Source organism: Suncus etruscus, chromosome 1 (assembly GCF_024139225.1).
Source record: "Suncus etruscus isolate mSunEtr1 chromosome 1, mSunEtr1.pri.cur, whole genome shotgun sequence".
Taxonomy (NCBI): domain Eukaryota; kingdom Metazoa; phylum Chordata; class Mammalia; order Eulipotyphla; family Soricidae; genus Suncus; species Suncus etruscus.
In genome coordinates this window covers 59,428,858-59,451,258 of record NC_064848.1, presented here as the reverse complement: position 1 = coordinate 59,451,258, position 22,401 = coordinate 59,428,858, and the positions used below count along the sequence as shown (strand labels likewise).

General features: G+C 45.4%; 2 protein-coding genes across 2 annotated transcripts in view; one reads left to right on the top strand and one right to left on the bottom strand.

The window, feature by feature from the left end:
• B4GALT1 (beta-1,4-galactosyltransferase 1) overlaps positions 1-22,401 on the top strand; it is a 78,309-nt gene that overhangs the window by 5,131 nt on the left and 50,777 nt on the right. The window lies entirely within an intron of this gene.
• LOC126009645 (ubiquitin-conjugating enzyme E2 D3-like) lies at positions 10,171-10,704 on the bottom strand. Its single transcript, XM_049774199.1, has one exon. The coding sequence runs from the start codon at positions 10,675-10,677 to the stop codon at positions 10,231-10,233; it is 447 nt and encodes a 148-aa protein (XP_049630156.1). The 5' UTR covers positions 10,678-10,704; the 3' UTR covers positions 10,171-10,230.

Genomic DNA, 22,401 nt, shown 5'->3' with positions numbered 1-22,401 from the left:
AAGATAGAACTAAGACTGCTGTTTAGAGGCATCCCCTGAATGAAACTCTCCAGTCTTCTGGCTGTTCATCTTGCTTCAGACACAACCAGGGGCTAGTAGTGGGTCAGGATTCAGATATACTATTCCCAGCCTTCTGTTTCCTTTGCACACTGTGGCTCAGTTGACCCTTTAGGATGGTCTGGGTGTGCTCTGCTAAGGTATGTCTGGATCGCTCTGAAAACCACACGTGGCTGTGACTTATCTGGATGTCCTTCTGGCTGACTCTGTATTCAATTCTGATAATGTGCCTTCACTAAAGCTGCCTGCTAGGACAACCAAACTATGTTTAGGCTTTGCCTCTCTCTCTCTCTTTTTTTTTTTTTTTTTTTGGCCACACCCCGTGACTCACAGGGGTTACCCCTGGCTATGCTCTCAGAAATCGCTCCTGGCTTGGGAGACCATCTGGGACGGGGGTGAGGGGATTGAACCTCAGTCCGTCCTGGGTCAGCTGCGTGCAAGGCAAACACCCTACCACTGTGCCATTGATCCAGACCCTGCTTCTTTTCTTTTCTTTATTTTCCCTTCTTTCTTGCATTCAGAAACCCAAAATTGACATCAGAGTTCTCCAGTCCTGTGGTTTTTGGTTTGTTTGTTGATTTGGGGCCATATCTGTCAGTGCTCAAGGCTTACTTTTAGCTTGAGGGCACTCTTTTTTGCTGGGGGGCAGCCACACCTAATGATATTCAGAGTTTACTACTTGCTGTGAGATCATGTGGGCTCAGGACCAAATGGAGTGTTGGAGATTGGTTACTTGCAAAGCAAATGCCCTCTATTATTTCTCCAGCCCCAGAGAATGGCTTCTGATGTAGCTCCAGTACCATATGGGATGCTGGGGGATTGATCAGCCTTGACTATGTTCAAGAGAAGTGCTTTAATCCCTGTGCTATTTCTTTGGTCCATCTTTTCCTGGTCTTTTTTTGTTTTGTTTTGTTTTGTTTTTTTTTTGTTTTTGTTTTTGGGCCACACTGGCATTGCTCAGGGGTTACTCCTGGCTGTCTGCTCAGAAATAGCTCCTGGCAGGCACGGGGAACCATATGGGACACTGGGATTCGAACCAACCACCTTTGGTCCTGAATCGGCTGCTTGCAAGGCAAACGCCGCTGTGCTATCTCTCCAGGCCCTCTTTTCCTGGTCTTAACTTGGTTGTATGAAAATCCTTTTTCAATTTCTGAAACTATGTATTCGCTCTGCTGCTTAATTTTTAACTTGGCTGATTCCTGTAGTGTAACCTTGCTGCCTTGCCTGCCTGACTTGGTTTTCAGGGTCTTGGCAAGCAGCAGGCAGCAGGGTGGGTCTGACAGGCAGGGAGGGAGTAGAGGAATTGTTGGTTGGAATGACAATCAATGCCAAGATAATCGCAGGCCTCAGATGTCCCAGATCCACATTCTTTGCCATACCCTTCCAGACTTCTGGGGCTCTGCTGGACTATGAGGAAGGGCTGAATGTCTTGTGGTCCTCACCCCTGCTGCTTCCTTCACTGCTCACTTACCAGTGCCTCCTGTGTCTTGTTTTCTTTTTCTTTTTTTTTTTTTTTTTTTTTGTTTTTGGGCCACACCTGGCAGTGCTCAGGGGTTACTCCTGGCTGTCTGCTCAGAAATAGCTCCTGGCAGGCACGAGGGACCATATGGGACACCGGGATTCGAACCAACCACCTTTGGTCCTGGATCGGCTGCTTGCAAGGCAAACACCGTTGTGCTATCTCTCCGGGCCCGTGTCTTGTTTTCTAATGCCATGTTTTTTGCCTGAGACTGGTGGGAGATTAGAAATCCATGTCCACTAGAAAATCATTTGGTGGTGGGGTGGGGTGGAGTTTATCAGAGTTTACCCCTGGCTCTATGCTAAGGTATCATTCCTGGTGGGGTTTGAGGGACCATATGTTATATATACCAGGATTGAACCCTGATCAGGTGTATGTGAGGCAAGTGCCCTACCTGCTGTACAATGACTCCAGCCCCAATATCACTTTTGTTTTATGACCTGTGATCCTGTTGTTTTGGGAAAAGGGATCTATCTGCTCTGTGATGGAAGCTCCTTGAGGGCCTGGCACCTTGCCATTAGCCCACAAACGGCCTGTGGACAGTGAAGTCGTCTCTGTAAAGGACAGATTCTCAAGACAGGATTCAGTGACCAGGGTTGCCCTGGCTTTTACTGGGTGAGGGGTCTTGGGGATCACACTGTGGCTGTTATTTGACGGGCACTTGGGGTGAGATCTCTGGATCATCCTCTGAAGGTCCAAGTCCTCTTTATTGGAAGGTGCTGTGGTCAAGGCCTCTGGCTTTGGCTAGGAACTGGTTCTAGGTCCACTTGGCCTGGAGGGATTTGTCTTAGAAGGCAGAAGGACTAAGTTTTAGGCTCAGGTTTCAGGTTCCACTTTTCAAGCCCACTCCTCTATACAGATGAAACTCAGGCACTTAGGCATGGCCATGCCTCTGTGTAGTGGTTCTAATATCTCACCTAGCCATGCTCTCTAGCCGCTTCTCCAGCCCCTAAAGCCACGTGGTGTCCAGCACCCCTTGCCAAGCCCAGTGTCAGGGAGTTGAGAGGAATTGATCTGCTTCCACCTGATGCCAGAAATTCAGCCTTTAGCTTTTGCCTTTCCTGGTCTTGTTCTGGGAAGATAATCTCTTCCATCTCTTTGATCAAAGGTAATATTGGCCTTTTGAAAGTAATTTAGAAAGGCAGAGAAGGTCAGGCGGTATTTGCCTTGCTGGTAATAGAGTGCTATCAGGAATGTAACTTCATTTTTTATTTTTTTTTATTTTTTTTATTTTTTTTAATATAATTTTTATTTTGATCATAGTGTCTTACATATTGTTGACAATAACAATTTAGGTACATATTTACATAAAATCAGGGGGGATTCCCATCACCAAATTGTTTTCCCTACACCTCCGTTTTTGTCCTACCTCCCATTTCCTCTTCCCTCACCCCCAGGGCGGCTAGAATATGTGGTCCCCTCTGTATCCAACCCACTACCTAGTAGTCTTGCACCTGTTTGGTCTTGATGCCTCCTTTATCTCCCCCTCTAACTGTAGGCAGGACTAGCTAGTTCAAGTTGCATGGTTTTGCCGGAAAAAGAGAAGATATATAAACTGGGGTAAGAGTCTAATACTCCAAAAATGGGTGGAATCCTTCTAGAGGATCCTGAATCCTTCTAGGTACATATTTACATAAAATCGGGGATTCCCATCACCAATTTGTCCTCCCTATACCTTCGTTTTCGTCCTACCTCCCAAATCCTCCTCCCTCACCCCCAGGGCTGCTAGAAAATGTGGTCCCCTCTGTACCTAGTTTACTACTTAGTAGTCTTGCACCTGTTTGGTCTTGGTGCCTCCCTTATTTCCCCCTCTAACTGGGAGGCATGACTAGATAGTTCAAGTTATGTGGTTTTGTTTGAAGAAGAGAAAAGTAATAAACGGGTAAAAGTCTAATCCGCCGAAAATGGGCGGGATCCTTCTAGAGGCTCTCATCATCGATTTGAGAGATGAAGGAGAAAAATAAGGTGTAACACCCCAATAGTAAAAAAAGAAGTATCAAATATCCAGTGAGCACTCCAACAATAACAATGATAAGCACCACAAAAATAGCCATGGTCTTGAGATAAAAAACATGGCAGGGCATATAAAGAAAGAAAAGAAAAGAAGGGGGCCGGGTGGTGGTGCTAGAGGTAAGGTGCCTGCCTTGCCTGTGCTAGCCTTGGGCGGACTGTGGTTCGATCCCCCGGCGTCCCATATGGTCCCCCAAGCCAGGAGCGACTTCTGAGCGCATAGCCAGGAGTAACCCCTGAGCATCACCGGGTGTGGCCTAAAAACCAAAAAAAAAAAGAAAAGAAGGAAAAAACATAAATGTAAATGGGGACAACTTCAATAACCACACCAAAACAAGGAAATCGACAAGAAGTAGATAGGTAAATAAATATAAAAAAATAATAAAAAAATGAGTATTTAAAAAAATAATATATATAAAAAATTTAAAAAATGTTTTGTGCTTTTTGCCTTTTTTTCCTCCTGCAATGGCACAGTAAATATTGGGGTCATTCGAAAAGGAATTCACTTGGCCTAAGAGATATGTGGTTTCTCCACCCTTGGAGTACATTGTCATGGGATTAACTATAGACTCTGTTCAGGTTCATTTACTCTCCCCTTGGTGCTTTCATGGTGTTTGGAAGGCTTCTGCTCCTTCCTGGGTGATAAAATCAGACCTCTGTATCTAGAGATCTCAGTACCTGCACAGGTCCAGGAGTGGGATTTATATTGAAGTCTTTCTTTGTCTTTCTAGAAGTTCTGTTCCCTCAGTGTCATTTTAATCCATCTTCTGTGGTTGGTGGTCTTGGTCTTTGCACTGATCTAGGATGGAACCTAGGATAGCGTCTAGTGTTTCCAGAAGCCCCATTCCAGCCCCATTCCGTTGCAAGTGTCTCAGCCAGACCTTTGGAACTGGGAATCATGGTTGTTGTGCAGGTCGTAATTCAAACCCTAGACTGGGGCTTTTTTATTGGTCCCAAGATATATACAGTCCAGTCATGGTTCTAGTAGCTAGTCATCTGTAAATCGTGATCTTGGCTTTTGGACCGACCAAAGGGTGACAAGTCTTCTGATTTTGTCTTATCGTTAGCTGGTGAGGTAGGATAACCTGCTCTTAGGTCAAGTTGTTCCCATTTTCCTCGTTGTCAGGATATTATATTAGAGCTGGCACTTGTTGGTGGCCCAGCAGTATTAAGGATGTCCCTGTTGGGATTTGTTTCCCGTAGCTGTTGTGAAGAACTTTGTCGTTTCTATGTCTGGGATCCAGGGTTCAAGGCTGGACGGATGGTGTCTAATCACCTGGGGTCTAAGTGGGTCCACATGACATATTTTCAAGGTGGGAGATATCCCTGTATTGTTAACAAGTATGAGTTCTTATCCCTAGTAGATAAGAGCTCGTTTTTTACATGTAGGATTTCCCCTTTTATTAGTGTGCCTTTGCAGGGAGGAATGGTGCTACATTATATTGTCGGTGAATTTGGGGGTGGACAGAGAAGAAAACAGAAACAGGTCACACACCCAAAAAAGATAAAAATATATGTGCTCACCTATGTATATGTAGAACAAACATTTTTAAAAAATGAATTAAAGTAATTAAAGGAACAATGTGATGCAAGAGACTACTTTACTTTTGGGGATAAGCAGGTAAGGAGGTGGTGTAATACAGGTCTTATACTTATGTTGAAAGTTTAGGTTTCCCCATTGTCTTTTGGGATTTTCTTGTGGTGTGTGGGTTCCCAGGCACCTTTCCATCACAGCCCCTGACCTTCTTGAGATTGGTAAAGATTTGCGGCAGGGAGGTCTTGGAAGAGCTCTTGCATTGGGGATACTTTTAGAGCTAAGTCCGGTTTCAAGTAACATAGGGGGAGTTGTTAGGGAGGGCCACACAGCCTCAGTCCAAAGGGGAGTTGGTTGCCTTTTCTTGCAGGGGATGAGTTGTGGGTTTGACTGGGTGTCCCTTCGCTTTGGTGCTGAGTACTGGTTCGTTGGGGTAGGAGGTCAGTCTTGATGCCTAATGGATTAAGAACTGAGGGTGTGCCGGGCCTGGAGAGATAGCACAGCGGCGTTTGCCTTACAAGCAGCCGATCCAGGACCAAAGGTGGTTGGTTCGAATCCTGGTGTCCCATATGGTCCCCCGTGCCTGTCAGGAGCTATTTCTGAGCAGACAGCCAGGAGTAACCCCTGAGCAACGCCAGGTGTGGCCCAAAAACCAAAAAAAAAAAAAAAAAAAAGAAAAAAAAAGAAAAAAAAAAACTGAGGGTGAAGAGTTTTAATACGGTGGGAGGTCTGGATGGGATTGAAGGGTGAAGGGATAGTTGGATTTCCAAAGGGGGGAAAGGGAAAAGTATATGGAAGGGGTAGGAAGGAAGAAAAGAGAAAATACATTAGAAAGAAAGGGAGAAGAGGAAAGAAAAAAGGAAAAGAGAAGAAAGGTAAAGAAAAGAAAAAATAAAAAAGAAAGTAGTGAGAAGAGAGGAGAAAATAGCAAGGGAATGCTAGTTTGCTTGAATGTGTTCGATGAGTAGGGCCTGTAGTATAAGTTTGTACGTCACAGTTGCTGCTTCGGTGGTCTGACTGGTCACATGCTTCAAATCCTAAAAGAAGGTATAACCTAGAGATAAAGTGTATGTTAAAGAGTTTTCTCAGGACATTCTCGTAGTGCAAGCTGGGTATGGTATCTTGTGTGACTGGGCCCCAAGATGCCATCTTAGTTTGTCCACCTTAGTTTGTCCATCCAAGAATGCCTGTGGATAGAAAAGCTGAGAGGTTATTTTAAATATAGTAAGATTAAGGCATTAAAACATAGTGTTATGAGATGTTTCCATTGGAGTCAGTGATTTCCCGTGGTGTTCTTTACCTGTGATCTTGTATAAGATCCCTAAGGGATTATTATGGGCCTTTGTATTAGAAGGCTGATTACCTGTTCTCTCAATGCTGCTGTTTCTGCTGTTGCTGGTTTCTTTGTGGTATAATGTGTTGTCAAGAGTTTTTGTTGCTCCTTTTTCTTGTATTTTGGACCCTACTCCAGAGTATATGTTGACTATTACAGTGTTCGGAGTTTCTACCCTGTTAAACCCTGTTATTTGGTTGTTGAGTATTAGTTGTCTATATGTAACACCTTTTTGCCTCTAAAGGTGTTAGGTAGGCTATGCTGACTGGAGTTTGTCCGATGATTGGCTGTCAGCTCTTCTGATGGCATAAGTGCTGGCCCTCCAGCAGGGCTCTGCGTGCGTGCGTGCGTGCGTGCGTGCGTGTGTGTGTGTGCTGAGTTTTCTTTGGGTGGTGGAGGGGACACACCCAGTGGTTTCAGGGGTTAAGTCTGATTTTGTACTTGGGAATTATTCCTGACTGTTTAGGGAATCAAATGAGATGCTGGAAAGTAAATCCTCATTGGCCTTGTGCAAGGCAAATGCCATACCCATTGTACTCTTGCTTCAACCTGCTACTTGTCTTTAAAAATAATGTTGGGATCACATCTGGATGTGCTCAGAGCTTATGCTTGGCTCTGTGCTCACGGATCACTACTGGAAGGGCTCAGGATCATATGGAGAGACAGGAGTCAAACCTGGGTCAGCTGAGTGCAAGGCAGGTGGGCTCTTTTGCTACCCACTGAACTGTCTGTCCAGCTTGCTTCTTGGCCTCTTCTTAACAATACCCCTTTTCTCCCGAGAAATGCAGTATGTATAGGTAAAAACAGCTGGAGGTCTCTCAGATACATGAATGGGATTAGTTTTGAATTAACTCACTGAATCTTCTGTGTTCAGAGACTTTTTCTTGTCACCAAATTATGTGTGACCCTCACACTCAGTGGGCATCAATTCATAGAAGTGGGGCCTGGAGGAAATAACATTACCTGTTTTCTCTTTTTTTCCCTGGTACTTGTTTAAGTGAATAGCTGACAGCTTTGTAAACAGGTAAAATCAGTATAGACAGATAACTTGGTGAGAATAGGCACAGAAGAGAGAACTTAGTTCTATGCTATGTTTTCTCCAGTTAGGGAGTTTTCTTTCCTTTCCCTTCTACTTTCCAATAAATCTATCTGTTAAAAAAAATATAAAGAAGAGGCAGACTAGGGACCAGAGAGATAGCATGGAGGTAAGGCATTTGCCTTGCATGCAGAAGGACAGTGATTCAAATCCTGGCATCCCATATGGTCCCCCGAGCCTGCCAGGAGTGATTTCTGAGCATAGAGTTAGGAGTAACCCCTGAGCACTGCCGGGTGTGACCCAAAAACAAAAAACAAAAACAAAATAGAAGAGGCGGACTAGAAGTCACACAAGGAAATGGTGGTGGAGGGTCTCAGCTGCTCTGCTGATAATGGGGTGCAGTAGCTGTGTTGTGCATGTCAAAATAAAATATGTTAACACAGCTGTTTTCATGCTACATACACACGCGCACACATGTGTGCATGTATATGGGCACATGAGGTGAGTGACCAGGATTTGGGGATGGAGGGTGCTGAAGTTCCTCCTGCGTATTTGCTGTGCTAGCTGGACTGAAGTGCAGATCCTGTGGTACAAGGGCCCTATGATACTAGGGATCACCTAGACCACCGCAGTTCCTGGGACATCAGAGTTGTACCTGGTGAGGCTCAGAGGCTTTTGTACCTTACCCATTGGTGCTTGAGGTTTCTAGAGGCTGTACTGGCATTCAGGGCCATGCCTGGTGGTGGTGTTCAGGGGACGATTCCCTGAAGTCTCCTCCTAGACCAGAGCCATACAGAGGAGAGAGTAGGGTGTTTGCCTTGCATGTGGCCAACCTGAGTTCAGTTGCTGGCAACCCATATTGTCCTCTGAGCACCACCAAGAGTGATTCTCTGAGTATAGAACCAGGAGTAAGCTCCAGGTATCTCTGGAGTATGGCCCCCTCACCAAACATTTTTGCTTTTTACACATTAAAAAACCCCAAAAGACAATATCATTCTACAACTGGGCATGCCATTACTTTCTCATTCCACCATTTGTTTTTATTGAACATGTTGTTGAACACATACAGTATACGTTTTGGTGGTGTGGGAAGGCTTATGAATAAAGCTCTATGTCTTTTAGGGATTATGAACATGGTAAATTTTATGAAAATGAAAATGATCGGTTTGTGCTTTCTGAGATGGCTAGGGCTATGAAACCAGTCTTGCTAAAGGAGTGGCTCTTTGAAAATGATGGTTTGACTTAGTCTTGGCAGATTTATATTGCTGGCTGCTGAAAGAAGGATGTCTCTAGAATTCTGATTGAAAAGGAAACTAGGGGCCGGGTAGGTGGCGCTGGAGGTAAGGTGTCTGCCTTGCAAGCGCTAGCCAAGGAAGGACCGCGGTTCGATCCCCCGGCGTCCCATATGGTCCCCCCAAGCCAGGGGCGATTTCTGAGCACATAGCCAGGAGTAACCCCTGAGCGTCAAACGGGTGTGGCCCAAAAACCAAAAAAAAAAAAAAAAAAAAAAGGAAACTAACTGCAGGAAGCACCTGGGTCAGGGGCCAAGGGCCAGGCTACTGGCATCAGGGCAGACGTAATTCAGTGGATTTCTGGGAGTCAGGCCCCAGGAACCAGCTTTCCCAGGAACTCTCTTCAGCCCCTCCCCTGCCACTTGTTTCCTGAGCAGCCAGATCCTGGGAATCTGGAATTGTAAGGTCAGTGGTACTGGGTGACACCACCTCCTGAACCACATGCTGTTGGCCCAATTGAGAGGTAGTGCTTTCTTATTTATGTATTTATTTATTTTTGGTTTTGGAGGAACATCTATCCCTCTTTGGTGCTTCCTCCTGACAACACTCAGGGATTCTCCTAGCTAAATTGGGAGAATATATGTAGCTTCAGGGCAGGAACCCAAGTTGACTGTGACTGCCCACTGTACTATCTCTCTAGCCCCTTTTATTTATTTTATTTTTTTGGGTCACACCCGGCAGTACTCAGAGGTTACTCCTGGCTCTACACTCAGAAATCGCTCCTGGCAGGTTGAGGGAACCATATGGGATGCCGGGATTCGAACCACCATCCGTTTGCATGCAAGGCAAATGCCTTACCTCCATGCTCTCTGGCCCCTCCCTTTTATACATACATACATATATATATATATATATATATTTTTTTTTTTAGAACAGGAACAGGTCATTCCTTTATTGGCATGCATAAAATACATCACATTTTCTGTTCTGCCGATGCTATAGATTCAATACCAATTCTCCAGCCACCTCCGTTATGAGCACAAAGTACATCATGTAGCCTCAGATCTCTAACAGTGGAAGGCTTACACAGGATGGACGCTGCTAAACAATGCTGCTTCCTTGGATTTGACCACTGAGCCCCATTCAGCTCCCCCTCAGATGGCTTCTTCAGCATGTTAAAGCAGTGAGGAATGGTTTAGTGTCATAACCAAGTTAGAGTGAAGACATTGGCCACATAATACACATGCTCATTTTTAAAAAATTCTGAATCTTGGGCAACTGTTCTCTTGTAACTACTTGACAGTTTCTAAAAGCAGTTATTGTCCAAAGCTGGAAGAACTTAAGTCTTCTCAGATGAGCATGTGAATGAATGGAGGGAAGTAAACAAAAAATAAAATAAAAAAAGATGAGGTCTGATAGGGGAGCAGCCAGATAAGAAAATCAAAAAAGGAACAGTAATTTAAAGTTTATTCCAGCTATAATGCAGGTTATTCTGACTTTAAGGTAGCATCACATGGCGTACCTCTGAGTCCATTTCTGTTGTAATATTCTGTTGTACTTATCTCTGTCTGTTTTGTAGATCCGTGCAATCTCTGGCACTAGAGGGTCATCTGGGTTTGGATCACATAGCAGTGAACAAATGGATAAAAGAACTTTAGAAATAGTTAAAGCAGGAGACCACTGCGACCTTAGAATATCAAGACAAATGCTGCCATTACTGTTTATATTTGGATGATAAATTCTTGTTGTAAATGCAACCTTAGGTGGTTTGAAGGGGTAGTCTGTAGGAAAATGAATTGTCAAAAAGAACACACCGTCTTGATATGGGCTGTCATTAGGTCCCATAATTGTGGCTAGCCAATGAAACGTATCATCCCCAACTGGACCTGCAGAACATTGTGCTGGAGGGTCACGGGCCAAATCACTAAGTTCCTTGTTGATGCGTTTCAGCGACATCGTGGTGCGTGTGGGGCAGGCGTGCTTCGCGCGGGGCGCCGGTCGGTGTTGTCCGGGCTGTCGGGCGGCGGGGACGGGGCGGGAGCGTCGTCGGTCGGTTGGCGGCGGTCTCGCGAGAACCTCGTGGCCGGCCCGGAGCTGGCGGCTGGCGAGCAGCGAGGGCAGTTTTGTGCGCTCTCGCCGACGGCCCGCCCCCACCACCCCCTTTTATATTTTTAAGTTTATTCTTATTTGAGGGCCACACCTAGCAGTGCTTGGAGGCCACTGCAGGAACTGTGTTTGGATATCACTTCCAGGACCTCCAGGACCCAACATATCAGTAGGGCCCTATCCCAGTGGTCCTGCTATACCAGGATCAAACCCTGATAGCCCTTGGAGCTCTGAGACATTCTTTCTAGGAGCAGGGCACAAGCTCACCAAGCAGATGGTGACACATGCAATCTTTCTCTTCTTCCTCTAGCCTAACAATTGGCTCCAGAAAACGAGACCCTTTATTTATCTTTTCCAGGAATTCCTGTCTGGAGCCACCCAGGGCCACACACTAGGCTCTGCCCAAGATGGCTCCTTGAATGGCACTTGGCACTGAAACTGCCTCACTGGGGTTTAGCTATACTTGCCTCAGGGACACTGAAGGGCTGAGAATGTGCCAGGAATCACTTGGTCTAGTGCCCGGGTTAATGGGGAGGCCGCATTGAGGGATGGGGCAGGGTCACAGTAGACCTGTGTGACTGACATGCCCTGAGGTCAGGCTGCTTCCAGCTCTGTCATGTGGGCAGTAGGGTGTGAAGAAGGGCCCTGGCTAAGGCCTTCAGTAATACCCCATGACAGGTCACCTCTAAATATGCCTGAACAATTTCCTTTTAAAGTATTTTCCTCATCTGCTTCGGGTTCTCTTGAGTTTGATGTCCCTGAAACCACAGAGCTATCATTGGCATTTCAGCACACGGCCAGCCTGACAAAACAGGAAAAGGACTTTGAGTTGATGACTGGCCTAGGGAAAATAGTATTTGTGTTTCGTTTAGTTTTGGCTAAGGAACCTCTCCAGCCATTCCTGGGGACTTGAGGAGGTCCCACCAGGTGCTACTCAGTCTGATGGGGAGAGTCTTGAGAGTGTGATCATGCTGGTATCTTTGGGATTATACCTGTTAGTGTATTTAGGGAACCACCAGTAGTTTTTGTATTCTGAGATGTCCAGGTGATTTGGCTAGGCTATGTTGGGTCATTCCTAGCATTCAGACACACCCTTTCAGGCAGCCTGGAGTCCCTGCCTGCTGAGAGGGGTGTATTTGAGTCTTCACCCCCAAGTCAGGAAGGGCTCTTCAGAAGAAGATAAACACAAACTCATTTGCTCTTTGAGCAAACCTTGGTGGTTTTTTTTTTTTGGGTGGGGGGGTCCACATCTGAAGGTGCTCAGGGGTTGCTCCTGGCTCTGTGCTCAGAAGTTGCTTTTGGCAGGCTCGGGGGACCGTATGGGACGCCAGGAATTGAACCCAGGTTCATACTAGGTTGGCCACGTGCAAGGCAAACACCCTACTATCACTCCGACCTCAGACCTTGGTCTTTTGACAAAGTACTGGAAGTCTGTGATGGATGGGTGGCTGTATAGTGTTAGTGTGTGGTAGTGGATGCTTCCAGGGCATGAAAGGGGTGCAGGGAGGCACATGGGGGATCTGGGCCTGATCAGGGCTGGGGTCACAGTGAATGGACTCCCTCCTGGCCCTGACTTAAGCATCTCTTGGTCCCTAGTTGGGAAGGGCAGGCGTCTGCTATGGGAGCTGCCTGCATATCTAGCTGGTGCTTGGGAAAACCCCGCTGCTTTTTCCAGCCATCTTTGTTCCCTGTGGAACAAGCAGGGACAGGAAGTGGAGACAGAGCTCAGGGGTGGTAAGAGAAAGAAAAGGTGGAACCTGGACCTGCTCTGGACAAGGAAGTTTAGGGGTACGAGGGATGGGAGGGTGAGAGGCGGATGGCAGAGAGGTGCTTCCTGACATGTATAGGATTGCTGTGAAAAGTTGTGAAGATAGGGGAGGGTGGATTCTGACTGGAATTCCTGGTCTCCTGACTATTGAGGGCAGGTCCAAACTTTGTCCTTCCTTTGGAGCTGGGATGGTCAGAGCCTGTGAGTACTGAGTGTTTTTCTTCCTCTTCATCTTCCGGGCATCTAGAAGGGTCCTGGAGGCACCTGCAGTTCCCTAAGAGACTTAATCCTGACTTCAGGGCTCACAAGAGGATATTCTGCTGAGAATTTTGTTCTTTCTGTGTGAGCAGGCACAAAGATTTTAGAATGGCCTGGGAATGTTTCTTTGTATCACAACAGTTAACTGTGTTTTATGGGAAAGCTGTTAGCTCCTTGGAACCTCAGTGAACCCACCAGCAAAATGGGGGTAGCACTAATGATACTGTGATATTGAACCAGTAGGCACAGAAGTATCTTAAGATTGTGCCAGGTGCCACACACAGAATGAATAAATGCCGGTACTATTAGTCTACTAACACTTCTTTTACACCTTCCCCTGTTTTTTCCTTTTTTTGGTTTGATGGCAGGGTCAGGGGACCAGCACATCTAGTACTGATGTTTGCACTCTTGTCCAACGTGCTCGTGTGGGTTTTGGTTTTGCTGCTTGAGGAAAGGTTGCCAACGTAGTCACATAGATGCTTGCCAGGGACTAAACTTTCTGCTCTGTATGTAGTAGCTTTAGCTGTGAGCAATATTTATTTATTTGTATTTTGAGGCCATACCTGGCTGTGCTCAGGGCTTATTCTGGCTTTGTGCTCAGGGGACGATCTGTGATGCTGGGGATTGAACCTGGGTCAAATACATGCAAGGCAAATGCCCTACATACTGTATTATCACTCTGTCCCAAAGAAAATTTATTTTTACTTTGTTCTGTATTTGATTTGGGCTCACATCGGCAGTGTTCATGGTGTAATCCTGGTTTTGAACTCAGGGACCTGGTGGTGATGAGTGGGGGGTGAGGGGGAGACCATGTGAGATGCAGGCAATCAAGCCTGGGTAAACTGCATTTAGGGCAAGAGCCTTAGCTGCTGTACTGCCATTCTGGAATTGATTGCATATTTTAGTATTTTAGTTGCAGTTCACATAGACCTTTCATGCACTGGGAACTCACTCTTGTGTCAGTGGGGATCCTGGACATCAGAGTTGCTGGTATGATGCATGGCTGGATATATGTGGGCTGTACTGGGGATGAGATTCATGGTCTTGCACTTGTAAAGCAGGAACTTTTAATTATGGAGCCTTGGCCCTAGGGCTTATACTTATTATTATTTTCAGGATAGTATTTTTTTTTTTTGCTTTGTATAATTTTTTTGCCTCTCACCCCTTACCCTCTTTTGAGCTGGAAATGGCTGAAAACTTTTCCATATGAAAGGTTTTAAAATACACTTTGTTGCCTACCATTGTAACAAAAAAATGTGCCTGCTACTGTAACAAACTTGCCAATATTTTCCAAATGAATTTTTACTCTTGCAATTTTTTTGTCCCTTGTTTTACTTTTGGGATACATCTGGTTGTTACAGGGGTTGGTTACTTCTGGCTCTGCACTCATCACTCCTGGCAGACTTGGGGGTACTGGATAGGACCCGGGGCTTCAACCTAGATTAGCCAGTCATGTGCAAGGCAAGTGCCCTGACTGCTGTACTAGCTCTGGCACCCCACATTCAACTTCATCTCATTTTAATTATACTAGTTATCTTTGGTATCTACCATCTAAAATCTTTAAGGGTATTTCCTTAGTATCCAACATTTCAAATTTCAGTATCCCTAATCTTTTGTGGGGGTTAGTGTCAGGGATTTAATCTAGATGCCCAGTGTACATGACAGGTCCTTTAATACAGGACCATATTCCTGTACTACCTCTGATAATCCTGGCATAGGTGTTTTTATTGCTTACTGTATGTTTCTTTTACTTTAGTTGAATGATTTCCTTGTGACAAATTCCTAGAGAGGAATTTCTAGGCCAAAAGGGTGGGGTTTTCCCCACCAGGTCCCGTTGCCACAGCACTTTACAGAAAGGTTAGAATAACCTCTCTGCCCTACTTTGTAAATTCTTGCGCCAGGTTTTTAAAGTGTTGATTCTGAGAGAGGGTCAGATTTACACAGATTTCTCACATATGTAACCAGCCCTGTGCGTGTGCGTGAAGTTCCTTGAGTGGGGTGCGGGACCCTCCCTGGACATCTGGTTTTCCCTTTAAACAGTGGCTTCTGGGCAGTCCCTGCTGTGATTACTCATTGTACAGGAAAGGAGTCTTCTATATAGCTCTTTAAACATTTCTAGGAAGCTTGTTCAGAGTTTGTTTGCATATGATAAGAGCCTTTCTTTTTTTCCCTTTATGTGTGGCATGGGATAGATAAAACAGTGGCTACAAAAGCCTTATTAGTTAGTTGCTTGAGGTAATCTCAGAGACGGAGCACCTGTTTGGCTGTGTGAGGCTGAGGATGCCAGAAATTCTGTTGCTTAGGATCTCCCGTACCACAAAAAAGTGTGAGATCTTTAGCATGCCAAAACCAAGTTTGTGCAAGCAACAGAACTAGCTGTGTAGGATTCCTGGTCAATGCAGAAACAATAGCAACAATAAAAGAAAGGAAAGGAGGGGAAAAGAAAGATGAATGTTTGACTTAGGGACTGGGGTGATATCTCAAAGGGGGAGGGGGAGTGATTTGCATTGCATGGGACTCAGTTCCATCCTTGGTAACACTTCAGCCTGTGATTGCCTCTTCTTCCTCCACCAGCACTGATCCCCAGCACCTTGCCAGGAGAAGCCCCTGTGCACTCCTCTCCCCACCGGATTTAAAAATAGTATTGGGACCAGAGCAATAGTATAGTGGTGAGGGTGCTTGCCTTGCATGTGGCTGCCAAAGGTTTGATCACCAGTATCCCATATGGTCTTTGAAGGAGTGATCCCTGATACACAGAACCAGGAGTGAGCCCTGAGCATTTCCAGGTGTGACCCAAAAGCAAACAAACAAACAGACAAGCAAAACGGGGGGTGGGGTGGGGGCACTAATTTGAAATTAAAAACATCTTTTGCTTCACCATTGTAAGTAGCTGCCCATGCAAGCTCAGGTTCTTATCAGTTATTTTGAGTGTCTCACCCATGCTAGAGGAGCCCAATTCTTGGTTCATGGGATCTAGAAACAGGGTCCAAATGAAGAAAGACTTTTTGTTTTGTTTCATTTTGTTTTGGGGCCATACTCAGCGATGCTAGTTACTCCTTTCTGGCTCTATGCTCAGAAATCTCGTCTGGCAGGCTCTGGGGTCCATATGGATGCCAGGGATCAAACCCAGGTAGGCTGCGTGTAAGGCAAACACCCAACTGCTGTTCTATCACTCTGGCCCCAGAATAAAGACTTCTAAGACATTTTAGATCAAAGCAGTGTATTTGAATTCACCTGATAGCTGCCAATGTCAGGTCCTACTTCTGTTCCTTCTCATATGAATTGCTTTTTCTGCTCCTTCTATTGCCTTCCCATGTAGATGCCCCTTTGTAGGGGACACTGAATTAGATGGGGGGAGAAAGTGCCCCTTTGTAGGGGACACTGAATTAGATGGGGGGAGAAAGACTGGAGTTAGTGATTTCAGTGACTTACATACTATCTCCTGACTCCTGACTCTTTTTTTTTGGGGTGTGTGTGTGTGTGTCACACCCAGCAGTGCTCAGGGGTTACTCCTGGCTCTATGCTCAGAAATTGTCCCTGGCAGGGTCGGAGGACCACTTGGGATGCTGGGATTTGAATTACCGTCCTTCACCATGCAAGGCAAACACGCTACCTCCATGCTATCTCTCTGGCCTGACTTCTGACTCTTAACTACTCTGCCATGGGGCTGGTACGATAGCATAGCTGTAGGGCATTTGCCTTTCACATGGCTAACCCAGGACCAACCTGGGTTTGATTCCTGGCATCTCATATGATTCCCCAAGCATGCCAGGAGGGAGTTCTGACCACAGAGCTCAGAGTAACCCCTGAGTGCCACCAAGTGTGGCCCAACACCCCCCCAAACCCAACTCTGCCTGTCCTCTACTCTTTTTTTTTTTTTTTTTTGTGGTTTTTGTGTCACACCCGGCAGTGCTCAGGGGTTACTCCTGGCAGGCACGGGGGACCATATGGGACGCCGGGATTCGAACCGATGACCTCCTTCATGAAAGGCAAACGCCTTACCTCCATGCTATCTCTCCAGCCCCTTGTCCTCTACTCTTACATTCCATAGCATTCCACTTATTTATCAATCAGTAAGGCACTCTGGGTCTCCTGGACATTGGGCTAAAATTGCTGTATTATGAGAATATTGTTCATGGGAAATCAAGGGCAGGACTATTTTTCTGTGTAAAACAGAACTTCTTATCACATAGGGTTGGCAGACTGGTTGTGATGAGGTGTAGCATCATCTGTGTTTTATCATTTGTTTTATCAGTTTCTAAGTCCCCATTCCTTTAGGGGGGGCACACATGGCTTATAATCAACAGAGCAGGCTGCAGAGTTAAACTCCCTCCAAATGCACATTCATCTATTTAGTTTCTCATCTGTTCTTGGGATGAGTTTAGAGAGGCAGGGAGAGGTTTGAAGCTGGTGGCAGAGTTTAGGGACAGGGATTATTAGATTCTTTGGCCTGGCTTACATCTAACATCCTTCCCCAGGCCATAGCTTTTTCTTCTCCAGGATATTTCCAGGAGAAATACTGTCAAGTATACTGGGAAGAAGCCTTTAAAGACCTCTCAGTTGACTGAGTGGCCTGTTTGTTGGCTTCTCAAGGAGAGAGTGTGGGTTTATTAAAAAATTAGGGGCTAGGGGCTGGAATGATACAGTACAGTGACTCCTATGGCATTGCATGCAACGAACCAGGGTTTGGTTCCTGGCACCCCATATGTTCCTTCAAGCCCTGTCAAGAGTGATCCCAGTGTGCAGAACCAGGAGTAAACCTTGAGCACAGCCAGGTATACCCCCACTCCCAAAAAAGAAATTAGAAACTAAGGGGCCAAAGAAGTCAAGGCTTAAGGCCACTTACTTTGCATGTAGCCAACCCTGCTTCAAATCCTGAATTTCCTACATTATAAATATGGTCCCCAAGCACCACTGGGGTCACTTCTGAGGATAGAGCCAGGAATAATCGAGGCGTCAGTTTCGGGATTCTAGCAACCTCTGGTTGTAGCATCAGGACATTTGAGGTTCAGACCTGTAGGTGCCTGGAGTGTCAGCTGGCTAGTGTGGGAAACAGTGCTACCTCCTACCACCTTGCTTTGTGCCAGCCTACTGAGAAATGTGAGAGCAGCCAACCTTATCTCTCTTGGCATCTGTGAGAGGGACCTAGGAGTATCATACACGTGGAGATGCAGCACTACCCCATGATGTTCTGTACTACTGTACAACAACACTAGATAAAAAAATAATAAATAAGACCATGAATTAAGAATGCATAATTGGAACTGGGACTAGTACAGCAGGTAAGGCACTTGTCTTGCACATGTCTGAACCAGATTCAATCCCGGGCACCTCATGATCTCCTGAGCACTGCCAGGGGTAATTCCAGAGAGCAGAGTAATCCCTGAATATTGCTGGGTGTGGCCCTCCTCCAAAAAAAGTATAGGATCAGCCAGATATTTCCAGTCTTTTCTACCCATCTGTGGAAGCAGAGGAAGGGCTAGCTTGGCTGCCCTCCTGATCCCCTTCTTGTTGGGGAGTTCTGATGCTGCTATTCCAACCTACTCTACTTGGCTTCCCAATAAGTAAAGTAAAAGTGCTACTCTTATCAGGGGACCCCCTTTTCAGGGCCAAGTTTTAACTGGACAAATCCACCTCCACCTCCACTTTCAGCAATTCCACACAGGCAAATGTCGGAATAGAAAAGCATGGGGGATCAGTTTCTTTGAAAGTTGTTTTGAATCTTTATTTAAAGCTCTGCCAACAAACACATAAACCATTCCTACACCATGTGGACTTCATGCAATATGGTATGGCTAAGTATGGGAAAGGTGGATAGTACACTTGACTACGATGAACTCTCCAAGCACCTTGAATCTCAGGCATTCACAGAGGTTCCCAAACTGATTGGCCTACTGACCCCTTTTCAGGGAAAAAGAAAATCACTTAGTGATACCCTGGAAATTGATCTTCTTTAAGCAGGAAAATAAAAACCTGCCACCTTGATGCATTGATAGTACTGAGGGTAGAACACTTACCTTGCCCATGGCAGACCCAGGTTTGATCTCCAGCATCCCCCAAGCATAGAACCAGGAATAACTCCTGAGCATTTTAGGCCACACTGTGTGGCCCAAAAACCATAAATGAAAAAAAGGGGCATGCTATTTGCCTTGCATGCAGCCAACCCATGTTTGATCCCCAGTATCCTATTTGGTCCCCAAGTATTCCAGGAGTAATTCCTGAGCACAGAGCCTGGAGTAACCCCCGAGCACTACTAGGTGTGGCCCCCAAAGCCAAAACCAACCAACCAAACAAAAATGAAAGCTGGCACTTGGAGAAGAAAATAATGGCTGCCAATACTTCCCAGGCAGTTCAGTCAAGGCTGATACCTCTGTGGCTTTCTTAGAGAGAAGAGAGTTTTGTTTCTTCGTGAACAGTGCTACTCTGTCATCCTCTGACAGAAAGAGACTAGCTCCATGACCTAATGTTATCAAAAATCCAAACCATTTAACTTGTTTTAGATATGTAAATCCTGGACTGACTTGTAGCCATGCAATACTTCCCTAACCAGCAGTGTCAATCCAGTAGCGTCACAGGAAATCTGATGGGAAAGCTACATAGTAATCTACTAGCCACAGTGAGCCTAACCCAGGTCAGCAACCTTTAAGACATAAAGAGCCACTTGGACTGGTTTCCAAAGGAAAAACAAACCCGAGAGCCACAAAACCATTGACATTTAAAACAAATATAGCACTGCATACATTGTTTATTATCTTAATGCTATATACAGGATCGTGAAGTTAGCTGTCAATTTGAAGAAAAAAAGGACTTTTCACTTAACAGTGTAAAATATATTTGTGCAAATTAATCACCAATTAAAATATTTAAATGATACTGCTCCCCACCCCTCTGCTATGGGCCCTGATGTAGGAGCTGCAGCAAAGTTTCAAAAGAGCTGCATGTGTCTTTGTAGCCGTGGGTTGTTGACCCCTGGCCTAACCAGTACCACAAAAGGCTCAACTAGCACCAAACCACAGCCTAATCAATCCTTAGACACTGATGTTAGTAATATCACGGAGAGGGCCCAAGCAATAGCACAGCTGAAGGGAGTTTGCCTTGCATGCAGCTGACCCAGGACGAACCTGGATTCCATCCCAGCATCTCATGTGGTCTCCCAAGCCTGTCAGGAGCAACTTATATTTCTGGCTAGGAACATAGCCAGGAGTAACCAATGAGTGTCACCAGGTGTGACCCAAGAACCAAATAAAGAAAAGTAATACCTTGAAGAGATACAACAATCCTGTGTGGCTCTAAGATTTGATAATTTCATTTGTCTTAGTGTTGTAACAAGCAATATGAAGTCAGTTTGTTTATGCCTGCATGGATCCTGGCTGGGTGGTGGGTAGTGGTAGGTGGGAAATTGGTGATGGGAAGGTCACAGTGATGGTAGGATTGTATTTGAACATTTAATGCCTGAAATTATTATGTTATGAACAACTTGGTAAGTCATAATATTATCATAAAACTTAGAAAGGATGAAAGAAAACTGAACTTGCTCCTGGAAATTGCATCATTGGTTACTCTCTTCTCCCATTGTTCTAGCATTGGGTGGGGAGGGGCACACAATTTTGTCCACTTGGGGAAATTGTCATGTCACTGATGGTGAATGTCATGGGAGTCCTAATGTTTAAGCCTTTTAATTTCTGTGGCTTGGGTAGGGATGACTGACTTTCATTCCTGATTTTGGTCATTTGAGAACTCTTCTCTTAGTCAGCTTAGACCAAAGTATATTATTCTGTCAATGCTTTCAAAGAACCAACTTTGGTGCATCGATTTTTCTCTCGTTTTTCTGTTCTCTATTTCATTAGTTTCTGCTCTAATCTTTTTTGGGGTGTGTGTGGGGGTGGAGGGTCACACCTGGTGGCACTCAGGGGTTACTCCTGGTTCTGTGCTCAGAAATTGCTTCTGGCAGGCACAAAGGACCATATGGGATACCGGGATTCAAGCTACCATCTATCCTGGATTAGCTGTGTCTAATTAGCAAACGCCTTATCACCATACTATCTCTCCGGCCCCCAGTTTTGGGGGTTTTAACTTCATACATCTAGGTATACAAAACTAAGTTTCAGCAACCCACTTCCACTTCTTTACCTCTTCCTCCCATTTCTTTCCCCCTTTCCTCTAATATCTGCTATTTATATTTACTACCTTTGGAAATTCTTTTTTTTTTGGGGGGGGAGGGCCACATCCGTTTGATGCTCAGGGGTTACTCCTGGCTAAGCGCTCAGAAATTGCCCCTGGCTGGGGGGGGGACCATATGGGGTGCCGGGAGATCGAACCGAGGTCCTTTCTTGGCTAGCACTTGCAAGGCAGACACCTCACCTCTAGCGCCACCTCTCTGGCCCCTGGAAATTCATTTTGTTGTACTTGCTTTAACAATTCGTATTCCACATGACCAAGACATCTGATAATTATCTTCAGAATATTATCACCTCAGTACTCATTCATTTTATCTCAGAAGGCAGTTTCATCATTTTTTCATAGCAGATAAACCTTCAATTTAGTATGTAGATCCTTTTTGGGGGGGGGAGTTTGGGTTTTTGGGTCACACATGCAGCACTCAGGAGTTACTCCTGCCTCTGCACTCAGAAGTCGCTCCTGGCAGGCTCGGGGGACCATATGGGATGCTGAGATTCAAACTGGGCCCGCCCTGTGTTGGCCACGTGAAAGACAAACGCCTTACCGCTGTGCTATTGCTGTGGCCCCAGATCCTTGTTCTTTTTTTTTTTTTTGGTTTTTGGGCCACACCCTGCGGTGCTCAGGGGTTACTCCTGGCTGTCTGCTCAGAAATAGCTCCTGGCAGGCGCGGGGGACCATATGGGACACCGGGATTCGAACCAACCACCTTTGGTCCTGGATCGGCTGTTTGCAAGGCAAACACCACTGTGCTGTCTCTCCGGGCCCCAGATCCTTGTTCTTATCCATTCATTTATTGATGCTATTTTATGTTGATTCCAGATCTGACTACTTGTGAATAATGCTGCAATAGTGGACAACAGGATATATAACACAGAGGTGCATATATCCTTTCATACAAGTGTTTTCATAGCCTTTGGATAAAAGCCTAGGAATGGTACTGCTGGATTATATGACATTTGTATTTTTATATATTTTTGAGGCATCTCCATGACATTTTCCACAGATCCTGCATTACTTTGTGTCTGCTACAACAGGGTACCCAGAGTTCACTTTTTAGCAAGTCCTTTTGAACACATTATTTCCAGCCTGTTAAAAGCTGGTGTTCTCACAGGTGTAAGCTGATAGTCTCTTGTGGTTTTGGTTCACATTTTCCTAATAATAAGTGACAGGGAGTATTATTTATGTTCCCCGTGGGCCCTCCTGTGTCTTTTTAGAGAAGTGTCTATTCAGGTCTTTTGGCCATTTCCTTGGGGGGAGGGCATTGCTGTTTTGTACTAGAGTTGTGTGAGTCCTTTGTTATTTTGGATATAAATCTCTTGTCAGGTATGCAATGTATAAAGGAAAAATAAGTCAATTTCTAGGTGTCTTTT